The sequence below is a fragment of the Oryx dammah genome, unplaced genomic scaffold (assembly GCF_014754425.2).
Source record: "Oryx dammah isolate SB20612 unplaced genomic scaffold, SCBI_Odam_1.1 HiC_scaffold_22, whole genome shotgun sequence".
In the NCBI taxonomy this organism is placed as follows: Eukaryota; Metazoa; Chordata; class Mammalia; order Artiodactyla; family Bovidae; genus Oryx; species Oryx dammah.
The window spans coordinates 61,313,558-61,326,650 of record NW_024070206.1 but is presented as its reverse complement, the minus strand read 5'-3'; the positions used below and the strand labels follow the sequence as shown (position 1 = coordinate 61,326,650).

Sequence of the window (13,093 nt, the reverse complement as noted above, 5' to 3'; positions counted from 1 at the left end):
TCTCCCTTTGTTTTACAAAGATAGAGTTATGTTTTGTACATGTATTTATGTACTTCCTTACATGCCTGGAAAGCTTGGGGTTTCCTCACTGGCGTGGCTCTAAAACATTGTCCTGAGAGACTGCGCAGCATCACATGGGGAACGGGCGCCCGTGTCTACTGTGTTCCAAACAAGAACAGCTTCCCTTGGCTTTGTTAGTGCTATTTTTTGCAGTACTAAAAAAAAGCTTTTAATAAACATCCTGAACAAACACAATTAACCATCATTCTTGGGCAAATATTTTTATGAGGCTTCATAGATATAGTTTTTAAAGTAAAAAAAAAAATTCTACATATTTTTAAAATCACTGCTCCCAAAAGATACAGAGTTTATTCCAGATGATTAGAATAAAAACACCATAATAAAAAGACTGCTTACACAGTGTATTACTTTCCTAGATCTATTGTGACAAATTATCACAAATTGAGTGGTTTAAGGAACAAAAGTTGACTTTCTCACATCTTTAAAAGCCAGTGTCCCAAATCACAGTGCTGGCAGGGTTCTCCTCCACAGGCTCTGAAGGGATAGTCACTCCTTGCCTCTTTCTGCTTTGGGTGGTCCCTGGTCTGCATTGCTTCATGGCTGCATCACTCCAGGTTGCTTCCTCCATCTTCACATGATATTCTTCTATGTGTCACTGTATCTCTATTTTTAACTTAAACTCTCTTCCCACCTTATAAGAACTAAGAACAATGATCATAGGATATACTGCCCTTCCAATAAATTAAGATAATCTTATTTCAAAGTCCTTAACTGAATCACATCTGCAAAGGCTTTTAGTTTCCTAATACATTCAGGTTTGTGTTGGGAGCAGTGTTAGGCATTACTGACAAAATGGAGGCACAGCCCCAACCCCCCTCTCTTTGTTCCACAGGCACAGACCCAGGAAGAAGGAGTTAGGCCCTGTGATTCTGACTTGTTTTTTCCTCTCCTCGGCTGAGTTGACTGAAAAGGAATATTAAGGTGCTTATTGTTCTTGAGAGGAGCATGAGAAGGCACAAAGCCTTGTGCAGCTGTGCTTAGAGACTAATTCATATAGTTAATCATTGACATTTGTTTAAGGACTTTTACAAAAGAGTGTTCCAGGATGAACATAGGCTGCAGCTTGAGGCCATGGGAAGGATTGCTATCTGAAGCCTATTTGTGAGGAGAATGTTTATGGCAAAGGAGTTTACTGAATTTAGGGCTTCAAAATAATTAAAATAGTTAGAAGTTAAAGATTTAAGGAATGTTGTAATGTTAGCATATTTTACTATAGCTTATAGAGGTTAGGAATTTTAGAGATACTAATAGCTAGAAGCCTTTTTAAGAGATAGTGAGCTCAGGATGTTAGGGGCAAACAGGATTTAGAAATATAAGAAAAACTGAGGAATGTAGCATGAGTTACAATGTAATCACAAGTTAACTATAGGACACATAAGAGGAAGTAGATAATAGATGGTAAAGCTGATTCCAAGAGAATCGCTGAAGCAGGAACTCTGTTTGAAGGGCAACAATGATTTATGGAGATAATAAATCTGGGTGAGGAGGAACTGAAAATGTCAAACCTCTGACTTAATGCTTTTGTAAAAGTATAAAAGAAAATCTTAAACTTGAAATAAATGTGCAGTCCAAGAAAACTGAGAGGCTGCGTCATTACTCACCGACACCGTCCCTCCCTTCAGGTTGAATCCCTGGCTGCTGGAGCTGGACTCAGGTTTGCAGGTTGTAACCTGACATATATTTAGAAGGATCAACATTCAACCCGAAGCAGTTTATAAATTCCTAATATTCCTAATAGTAAGGAGACAGTACAAAAGCAAAACATGAAGCTACAAGCCAGAGGAAATGATGTCACTATAGAACAGTCAGCATTGAGGTAACAAAGGATCCTTTCAGGGTTTGTACTCTGAAAGGGATATGGACAGTTGCAAAACAGAGAAAGAAGGAGAAACTGCAAGAAAACACTCGGATTCCCCTACTCCCACCAACTTGGATGCGGTTGTTATTTTCTCATCGTCTAATCCAATCGTAAGTACAGAAAAGGACAGTGAATATGCCTGAAGGAATGCGAAGTTTCAAGCAAATTTCTTACAGGAATGACCATGATCATTTGTTATATCGCATTTAACTATCATTTTATTGCTCAGGAAATCTCTTAACTCACTCTTTCCCAGTGAGAGAAAAGATAGGTCTTCAGAATAGATCATTGCCATGGAGATAATTTGTGCTTTGATAACCCAGAAACCCTTAACTCTTTGAAACTAAGGTTCTTTCACATAATGTGAGATGGCAGTAATGATATTAACTAACTATCAGTTTATAGGAACATAGAAATAAACTAGATGATATTTTCTGATGTATTTACATGAGAAACATAGAAACAAATTGCTTCTGTAATTTCAAGGCTTTGAGTCAAATTGATAATTTACTTAGTAGTTTTCTCAGTGCTACAGTGATATCTTTGTTCCTCAGAGTAAATATATTGGGATTCAACGTTGAGATCCAAACTGTGTAGAAAGGAGAGATCAGCTTCCCAGTGTCTTCAGATGGATTTGGTTTGGGCTGTAAATAGGTGGTAGGGGCTGTGCCGTAGAATAAGACCACCACTGTGAGGTGAAATGAGCAAGTGGAGAAGACTTCAGCCCTCCCTCTGGCAGATGGCGATTTCAGAATGTTGGAGATGATCTTGCCATAGGAGACACCAGTCAACAGAAATGGAACCATGATGAACAGCACTGCAACTGCATAGACTGCTATCTCATTCACAAATGCATCCCCACAAGCAAGCTTGAATACTGGGGGGAGGTCACAGAAAAAATGATTAATTGTGGTAGATCTACAAAAGGGCAGAGAGAAAACTGGCCATGTTTGCCCAATTACAACAGGAACTCCACTGACCGAGGAGGCAGTGACCAGCTGGACACAGACCTGAGGGCTCTTGATCAGACCATAGTGAAGAGGGTTACAAATGGCCACGTAGCTGTCATAGGCCATCACGGCCAGGAAGAGACACTCTAAACCTCCAAACAGAAGGGCCAAATACATTTGTGTAGTGCAGGCTACACAAGAAAGAAAAGTGCCCTTTCTGGTTCAGAAGGTCTGTGAGCATTCTTGAGATAGTGTCATTTACATAACAGATTTCTAAAATGGAGAAGTGGTTGAGGAAAAAGTACATGGGGGTCTGGAGAGTAGGGTCAATTCTTGTTATCAGTACAATGACACTATTACACATCAGAATGGTCAGATAGAGGACTAAAAATATTCCCAAAAGAATCCATTGGAAATTGAGAATATCAGAAAACCCCAAGAGGATAAATTCCATCATTGTAGTGATATTTGATTTTTCTGTTCTTAATTTGTCCTCCATCTGTAGATATGATAAATTCAAGATGGTTAATTCATTAATGATTTTGAGGAACATTTCCCTTCAGTTAACTGGATTAGATGCATGAACCTATTTGCATAATCCATGCAAGTATTTCTGCCTTTGACTTGCTCAGTTTCCAAGAAATGAGATTTGAAACCTCAGCAACGAACTGATGTGCATTAAAATCAATTAGAGAAATAAAATCTCCATTTTCTTATACTTGGATGTAGTGATACCAGAGAGCTTCCCTGATATCTCAGCAGTAAAAGAATTTGCTTGAAATGCAGCAGATATAGGAGATGTAGGTTTGATTTGTGGGCAAGGAAGATCCCATGGAGGAGGGGATGGCAACTCATTCCAGTATTCTTGCCTAGAGAATTCCATGGACAGAGGAGCCTGGTGGGCTATGGCCCATGGGGTCACATAGAGTCAGACACGACAGAAGTGACTGAGCAGCAGCAGTAATGACACCAGAAACAATAAGATGTATGCATTTTTATTTAAAGCTGATTGTACAGGAATAGTATTAAATTATTTCACCCCTTTTAAAAGTGAAAGTATATATGACACAGGCTTGCTTTTGTTTTCCTTTGGGTTCATCAATTTCTTTTTCTGTACCTATTGACTTATTCCATTTCCTTTCAATTCAAAGCTTTTCGCTTAAAACTTTTGCCTAATTTTTATTCATAACATTTTAAGCCCTCCCATTTCTGCTCCAATGACAACTGACTTTCTTAAACTCAGTCCTTGTTACTGGGGGAACAGATACATGTAATCGTACTGTTCTCTACTGTGTACTCACCCATCAGTTATGCATGTTACATCATAGGGCCCAATTCAGTTCAGTTCAGTCACTCAGTCGTGTCTGACTCTTTGCAACCCCATGAATCGCAGCACGCCAGGCCTCCCTGTCCATCACCAACTCCCGGAGTTCACTCAGACTCATGTCCATCGAGTCCGTGATGCCATCCAGCCATCTCATCCTCTGTCGTCCCCTTCTCCTCCTTCCCCCAATCTCTCCCAGCATCAGAGTCTTTTCCAGTGAGTCAACTCTTCCCATGAGGTGTCCAAAGTACTGGAGCTTCAGCTTTAGCATCATTCCTTCCGAAGAAATCCCAGGGTTGATCTCCTTCAGAATGGACTGGTTGGATCTCCTTGCAGTCCAAGGGACTCTCAAGAGTCTTCTCCAGCACCACACTTCAAAAGCATCAATTCTTCGGTTCTCAGCCTTCTTCACAGTCCAACTGTCACATCCATACATGACCACAGGAAAAACCATAGTCTTGACTAGATGGACCTTAGTCGGTGAAGTAATGTCTCTGCTTTTGAATATACTATCTAGATTGCTCATAACTTTCCTTCCAAGGAGTAAGCGTCTTTTAATTTTATGGCTACAGTCACCATCTGCAGTGATTTTGGAGCCAAAAAAAATAAAGTCTGACACTGTTTCTACTGTTTCCCCACCTATTTCCATGAAGTGATGAGACCAGATGCCATGATCTTCGTTTTCTGAATGTTGAGCTTTAAGCCAACTGTTTCACTCTCTTCTTTCACTTTCATCAAGAGGCTTTTTAGCTCCTCTTCACTTTCTGCCATAAGGGTGGTGTCATCTGCATATCTGAGGTTATTGAGATTTCTCCCGGCAATCTTGATTCCAGCTTGTGTTTCTTCCAGCCCAGCGCCTCTCATGATGTACTCTGCATAGAAGTTAAATAAGCAGGGTGACAATATACAGCCTTGACGTACTCCTTTTCCTATTTGGAACCAGTCTGTTGTTCCATGTCCAGTTCTAACTGTTGCTTCCTGACCTGCATAAAGATTTCTCAAGAGGCAGGTTAGGTGGTCTGGTATTCCCATCTCTTTCAGAATTTTCCACAGTTTATTGTGATCCACACAGTCAAAGGCTTTGGCATAGTCAATAAAGCAGAAAGAGATGTTTTTCTAGAACTCTCTTGCTTTTTCCATGATCCAGCAGATGTTGGCAATTTGATCTCTGGTTCCTCTGCCTTTTCTAAAACCAGCTTAAACATCAGGGAGTTCACAATTCACGTATTGCTGAAGCCTGGCTTGAAGAATTTTGAGCATTACTTTACTAGCATGTGAGATGAGTGCAATTGTGCAGTAGGACCCAATAATGTTCCCTATTAATACCCAATGTACACTGCATTACAAATACCAATTAACCTTTAACTCAGTCCATAAATATGACCCATTCTTCATGATATTTGGAGTTCCCTGATAGCTCAGTTGGTAAAGAATCCACCTGCAATGCAGGAGAACCTGTTTTGATTCCTGGGTTGGGAAGATCCAATGGAGAAGGGATAGGCTACCCACTCTAGTATTCTGACCTGGAGAATTCTATGGACTGTCCATGTGGTCACAAAGAGTCAGACATGACTGAGTGGTTTTCACTTTCATGATATTTTAATATAGTCTGTTCTTAACCTGTGTGATTCTCTGATCCATTGTCATCTACTTCTCTTACAACCAAATAAAATACTTCCTATATAATTCTTTTGTAATTTTATCTAACAAATGTAACTTTATTTAAACCCTATGATTATTTACTTTAGGAATGCAAATGGCAAAAGCATATGAGTGGGACTAACACACACAGAGACCGGTTATCTTGCTTCACTTCAGGATCATGTAATGAGTTATCAGGCAGTCAACACTGTGTGACAATTTCCATAACACTTCATTAATGTTTGTTTTCTAACTGTGTTTTCATATTTCATTAAATCTACCATGTCTGTTCCCATCTTCCAGCTCCACAGACTTGTTTTTGCATTAATACTTTGATTTTAAAAAATTGAGTCCACAAATGTTCTCTCATATTTCTCTATTTCCACTAGAATTAGTTTTCAAAATTAACTTAGGTGAAAGTTTTATTATAAATACTATTATTACTATTGCTTTTTCACTTATTTTTAATTTTATCATTTAAAAAGTTAAGAAATACATTGGTTAATTTAAGTTGCTAACTAATTTTCAGATAAAGATCTCAGAATTTCATATTTTTCTGTTTTATCCTTTTATCTTAAACCTCAAATCAGAACTACTTTTAAACAAAACCATCTAACATCTTACCTTCATGAATTTACATGAAGTTATCTATGAGAATATAGATGTTTTGACCCTGTAAATTTTTACAATTCTTTTGAATGAGGAAGTCACTGTCATTCTGGAGTCTTCTTCAAAGATCAGCTGCTCTTATGTAGGAAGTAGTCATGCTCATGCTGGGGGACATTTTCTCTTGAGTTTCAGTTTCATTTCTAGAAAACTGTTTCTGTTCGGTGATCATAAGGGTTTATGTTTTAAGACTACTTTTTCTGTAAATGATTTGTCCTCTGAAGCTCCTTCTTGGAATAAAGGTTCCCCTCTGTGTGGGTGGAAAACTGACAACTCAGTTCAGTTCCGTTCAGTCGCTCAGTCGGGTCCGACTCTTTGCGACCCCATGAATAGCAGCACGCCAGGCCTCCCTGTCCATCACCAACTCCCAGAGTCACTCAGACTCATGTCCATCGAGTCAGTGATGTCATCCAACCATCTCATCCTCAGTCGTCCCCTTCTTCTCCTGCCCCAAATCCCTCCCAGCATCAGAGTCTTTTCCAATGAGTCAACTCTTCTCATGAGGTGGCCAAAGTACTGGAGTTTCAGCTTTAGCATCATTCCTTCCAAAGAAATCCCAGGGTTGATCTCCTTCAGAATGGACTGGTTGGATCTCCTTGCAGTCCAAGGGACTCTCAAGAGTCTTTTCCAACACCACACTTCAAAAGCATCAATTCTTCGGCTCTCAGCCTTCTTCACAGTCCAACTCTCACATCCATACATGACTACTGGAAAAACCATAGCCTTGACTAGACGGAACTTAGTTGGCAAATTAATGTCTCTGCTTTTGAATATGCTATCTAGGTTGGTCATAACTTTTCTTCCAAGGAGTAAGCGTCTTTTAATTTCATGGCTGCAGTCACCATCTGCAGTGATTTTGGAGCCCAGAAATATAAAGTCTGACACTGTTTCCACTGTTTCTCCATCTATTTCTCATGGAGTGATGGGACTGGATGTCATGATCTTCGTTTTCTGAATATTGAGCTTTAAGCCAACTTTTTCACTCTCCTCTTTCACTTTCATCAAGAGTCTTTTTAGCTCCTCTTCACTTTCTGCCATAAGGGTGGTGTCATCTGCATATCTGAGGTTATTGATATTTCTCCCAGCAATCTTGATTCCAGCTGTGTTTCTTCCAGTCCAGCGTTTCTCCTGATGTACTCTGCATAGAAGTTAAATAAGCAGGGTGACAATATACAGCCTTGACCCACTCCTTTTCCTATTTGGAATCAATCTGTTGTTCCATGTCCACTTCTAACTGTTGCTTCCTGGCCTGCATACAGACTTCTCAAGAGGCAGGTCAGATGGTCTGGTATTCTGATCTCTTGCAGAATTTTCCACAGTTTATTGTGATCCACACAGTCAAAGGCTTTGGCATAGTCAATAAAGCAGAAAGAGATGTTTTTCTGGAACTCTCTTGCTTTTTCCATGATCCAGCAGATGTTGGCAATTTGATCTCTGGTTCCTCTGCCTTTTCTAAAACCAGCTTGAACAACAGGAAGTTTACGGTTCATGTATTGCTGAAGCCTGGCTTGGAGAATTTTGAGCATTTCTTTACTAGTTTGTGAGATGAGTGCAATTGTGTGGTAGTTTGAGCATTCTTTGGCATTGCCTTTCTTTGGGATTGGAATTAAAACTGACCTTTTCCAGTCCTGTGGCCACTGCTGAGGTTTCCAAATTTGCTGGCATATTGAGTGCAGCACGTTCACAGCATCATCTTTCAGGATTTGAAACAGCTCAACTGGAATTCCATCACCACCACTAGCTTTGTTTGTAGTGATGCTTTCTAAGGCCCAGTTGACTTCACATTCCAGGATGTCTGGCTCTAGATGAGTGATCACACCATCATGACTATCCAGGTTGTGAAGATCGTTTTTGTACAGTTCTGTGTATTCTTGCCATCTCTTCTTAATATCTTCTGCTTCTGTTAGGTCCAGACCATTTCTGTCCTTTATCGAGCCCATCTTTGCATGAAATATTCCTTTGGTATCTCTAATTCTTGGAGAGATCTCTAGTCTTTCCCATTCTTTTCTTTTCCTCTATTTCTTTGCATTGATCACTGAAGAAGGCTTTGTTATCTCTTCTTGCTATTCTCTGGAACTCTGCATTCTGATGCTTATATCTTTCCTTTTCTCCTTTGCTTTTCACTTCTCTTCTTTTCACAGGTATTTGTAAGGCCTCTTCAGACAGCCATTTTGCTTTTTTGCATTTCTTTTCCATGGGGATGGTCTTAATTATCTAGTATCAATTGTGGGAAAATGACACTTAATTATCTAGTATCAATAATGGGAAAATGACAATTATCTAGTATCAATAGTACTTTCTGGAAAAAAAATTAAAACTTTCAATTTATTGCATTTCAGACCATTAGTAATTGCTGTAAGTTTGCCTTCCTTAATTTTATTCCCATAATTCATTCAGATCTCATCTTTCACATCTTTAGGAAAGTGTGTCACTTACGGATACACAAACGTGATATTGTTGTTCTTTCCAATACACTGAAGAGAGGATTAGATCCCTTTTCAGAAGTGGAACACTGTTCCTAGATCAACTTTTGTGGAAATTAAAGCATGTTGTATCTGCTGACAAAAATCTGGGTAGTTTTATTCATGTTAGGATATCTAGTTGGTCATCAGCATAGGTATCTAGCAGATTCAAAATGAAAGGCACCTTAAAAATAGCCTAGAGCCTGTTATGCAGAGTGAAGTAAGTCAGAAAGAGAAAGACAGATATCATATATTAACACACATGCATATATATATATATATCTACATATATATGCTCGAGAAAAATGATACTGATAAACCTATTTGCAAGGCAGGAATATAGACGCAGACATAGAGAACAAGCTTGTGAGGGAAGGAGAGAGTGGGACAAATTGAAAGATTAACATTGAGACATACACACCACCACATGTAAAGCAGATAGCTAGTGGGAATTTTCTAAATATATAAAACAGGGAGCTCAACCTGAAGCTCTGTGACAACCTGGTGGGGGACAGGGTGGGGTGTGGGAGGGAGGCTAAAGACAGAGGGGATGTATGTACACCTATGACTGTGTAGTACGGCAGAACCAACGCAACACTGTAAAGCAATTATCCTCCAATTAATAATTTTTTTTTAAAAATTTACACCTAATTATTTAAGACAGGGGAAAAAAAAAAAAAAACCTCCTACAAAATGCTTTTTCTATTTCAACTACTTCCAGGCAGGTATGTAGCTAAAATTATCAAGAATGAGGTTACAAGGCCAATATCCACCTCTGCTGATAAGCACATTTTTTCTTTCTGTTTAGAGATTCTTTGACAATTTGAAACACTATTCGTGTTTCTAAAATTGGGTTTCCTTTTTGTATTTTAAATTTGCTTCTCTTTATTACAGCATGTTCCTCATAAATTGGACTTATATACTCTCTTTTAGACTTGATGTTGTATCCATGTCATTTAGTGTCATGTTTATTTACAAATGAGAATTGCACTGATGATTTGTTTCAACTAAGTTTTACTTACAGGATGGAAAAAAATGAATGTCTGTCACCCATCACCCATGTGAGTAAACTGATCTAATCCTTAAATCTATAATTCAGATAGTGAATCTAATCCTATAGTTCAGATAGTGAATTGACTGTTTCTGTGTTCAATTCAATATCATCATCACCTGAAGACAAACCTACACTCTGAGAGAATACCTCAAATATACCAGTGTAACAAAATAAAGAAACATCTTGCAATCCCATTACAGCACAAGTTTGCAGTCAGTGAAGAAGAAACTCTGGTTGTTTCCATCTAGGAGTCCCACTCTTCCTCCTTCTTTGAAGTTTCCTACTGGGTCTTCAGCATGCAGAAACCTGAGACTCCAGACAGACAGAACATAAGGAAACAAATACACTATTCAGAGCCTCTATACATAAGAAACACGTGACTTCTACCCACATGTTATTGCAGAAACTAATCACCTGGTCCAATGTAGTTCTGAGAAGGTTAAGGAATGATGTTCATTGTATGTCAATAAAACAGACGTATTTGAAGAGCATAAAGCATAAAAAGGACTCTGTCACAGTCCTCACTTTTGGTCACAAAAAAGGGCGTTATAGCATGCTGCAACATGAATACCTTTAGACTGATGACTTAGCATGACACATAACAGAATAAGTGTTCATGGTACATATTTATGCATATTAATTTGTTTTATATATATATTTGATCCTAACAATACAACTTCATTATTATTTTCATTAGGCTTTGATGCTTAAATTAGCAATAGTGGTGAGGCATAATTTACATAACATAAAGTACAACCGTTAAAATCCAGTGATTAGTTGAGATATACTTGACTTATAGCAGTATATTAACTTCTGCTGAACAACATAAATATATTTTAAATGATCATCACAATGTATAATGTTAATATCCCTCAATGTTAATATCCATCACCACCCAAAGTTATGCATTTTTTTCTTGTGATGTGAATTTTGACAAATTTCTCTTAGCAACTTTCAAATATGCAAAATTATTTAACTATAGTCACCATGCTCTATATTATTTTCTTGGGCACCAAAATCAGTGTGGACGGTGAGCAGCCATGAAATCAAAAGGCGTTTGTTTCTTGGAAGAAAAGCTATGACAAAACTAGAGTGGATATTAAAAAGCAAAGACATTGCTTTGCTGACAAAGCTCCTTATAGTTAAAGCTATGGTTTTTCCAGTAGTCACGTATGGATATGAGAGTTAGAATATAAGGAAGACTGAGTGCCAAAGAATTGCTGCTTTCAACTGTGGTGTTGGAGAAGATTTTGGGGGGTCCCTTAAACAGGAAGGAAATCAAACTGATTAATCCTAAAGGAAGTAAACCCTGAATATTCACTGGGGGGATTGGTGCTGAAGCTGAAGCTTCAATACTCTGGTCACATCATGAGAAGAGCCAGCTCACTGACAAAAGGAGAAGGGGACGATGGAGGATGAGATGGTGTCACTGACCCAATGGACATGAGTTTGAACAAACTCCAGGAGATAAAGAAGGACAGGGAAGCCTGATGTGCTGCAGTTCATGGGGTTGCAGAGTCAGACAAGACATAGCCACTGAACAACATCAACACCATGCTGTACATTGATTGGATTGCTATACATTTTAATAGCGGTTTTATAAATATGACTAAATTTAAATTTACTGCCTTGCTGTTTGTGTTTTGTTCCTCTTATACATATATTTTCTCTTACACATATATATTTTCATTGTTTTTTCTTATTATTTTTTGTGATTTTAATATACTTTTAGTATTTATGTATCACTTAGACATCATATTAAAAAGGAGAGACATTACTTTGCCAACAAAGGTCCCTCTAGTCAAAGCTATGGTTTTTCCTGTAGTCATATATGGGTGTGAGAGCCGGACTATAAAGAAATCTGAGCACTGAAGAAGATGCTTTTGATCTATAGTGTTGAAGAAGACACTTGAGAGTCCCTTGCACTGCAAGGAGATCCAACTAATCCATCCTAAAGAAGATCAGTCCTGAACATGCATTGGAAGGACTGATGCTGAAGTTGAAACTCTAATATTTTGGCCACCTGATGCAAAGAACTGACTCATTTGAAAAGACCCTGATGCTGGGAAAGATTGAAGGCGAGAGGAGAAGGGGACGACAGAGGATGAGCTGGTTGGATGGCATCACCGATTCAATGGACATTAGTTTCAGTAAACTCTGGGAGTTGGTGATGGACAGGGAGGCCTGGCGTGCTTCAGAACATGGGGTTGCAAAGAATCGGATACAACTGAGCGACTGAACCGAACCATTTTTTAAATCCAATGTTCCTTATTAATTTTTAGCTGTAACTGTAGAGTTTGCAAAATAACTATCTGCCTAATACAATCATTAAATAAATTATATACTTTCATATGCAAAATGTTGAGATCCTGAAAATAAAATACTCCTATTTGGACAATCTTATCTTTTGTTTTGTATTATTGCTTTACACTTACTCTTTTTAAATTAATGTTTATGAGAATACAGTAGATTTCAAATATTATATAGCTTCTGCTATACAGTAGAGTGAATCAGTGATGCATAAGCATACCTTGACTCTTTTTAAGATTATATTCCCATATAGATTATTGCAGAGTATTGAGGAGGGTTCCTGTGCTATACAGTAGGTTCTTAGTTAGTTAATGAAGTCGTTCAGTTGTGTCCAACTCTTTGCGACCCCATGGACTGTAGCCTACCAGGCTCCTCTGTCCATGGGATTTTCCAGCAAGAGTACTGGAGTGGGTTTCCATTTCTTCTTCACACAGTAGATTCTTACTAGCTATCTATTTAGGCAGGTTAGTTTGTATATTTCAACCCCAGTCTGTTGGTTTACCCCTCCCCTTCCATCTTTCCCTCTTTGTAACTTTAAGTTTGTTTGCAACATGTGTGACTCTATTTTTGCTTTGTTCCAGTTCCAGTTCAGTTGCTCAGTCATGTCCGACTCTTTGCGACCCCGTGAACCACAGCACACCAGGTCTCCCTGTCCATCACCAGTTCCCGGAGATAACCCAAACCCAGGTCCAGTCAGTCGGTGGTGCCATCCAACCATCTCATCCTCTGTCGTCCCCTTCTCCTCCT

General features: G+C 38.7%; 1 protein-coding gene across 1 annotated transcript; it reads right to left on the bottom strand.

Annotated features, from left to right (window-relative positions):
* Positions 1-2,433: 2,433 nt before the first annotated feature.
* LOC120880851 (olfactory receptor 10AG1-like) lies at positions 2,434-3,388 on the bottom strand. The gene is given in 2 exon segments (XM_040264250.1): positions 2,434-3,099; positions 3,101-3,388. Coding segments are annotated over 2 exon segments (954 nt in total).
* Between the last annotated feature and the right edge of the window lie 9,705 nt (positions 3,389-13,093).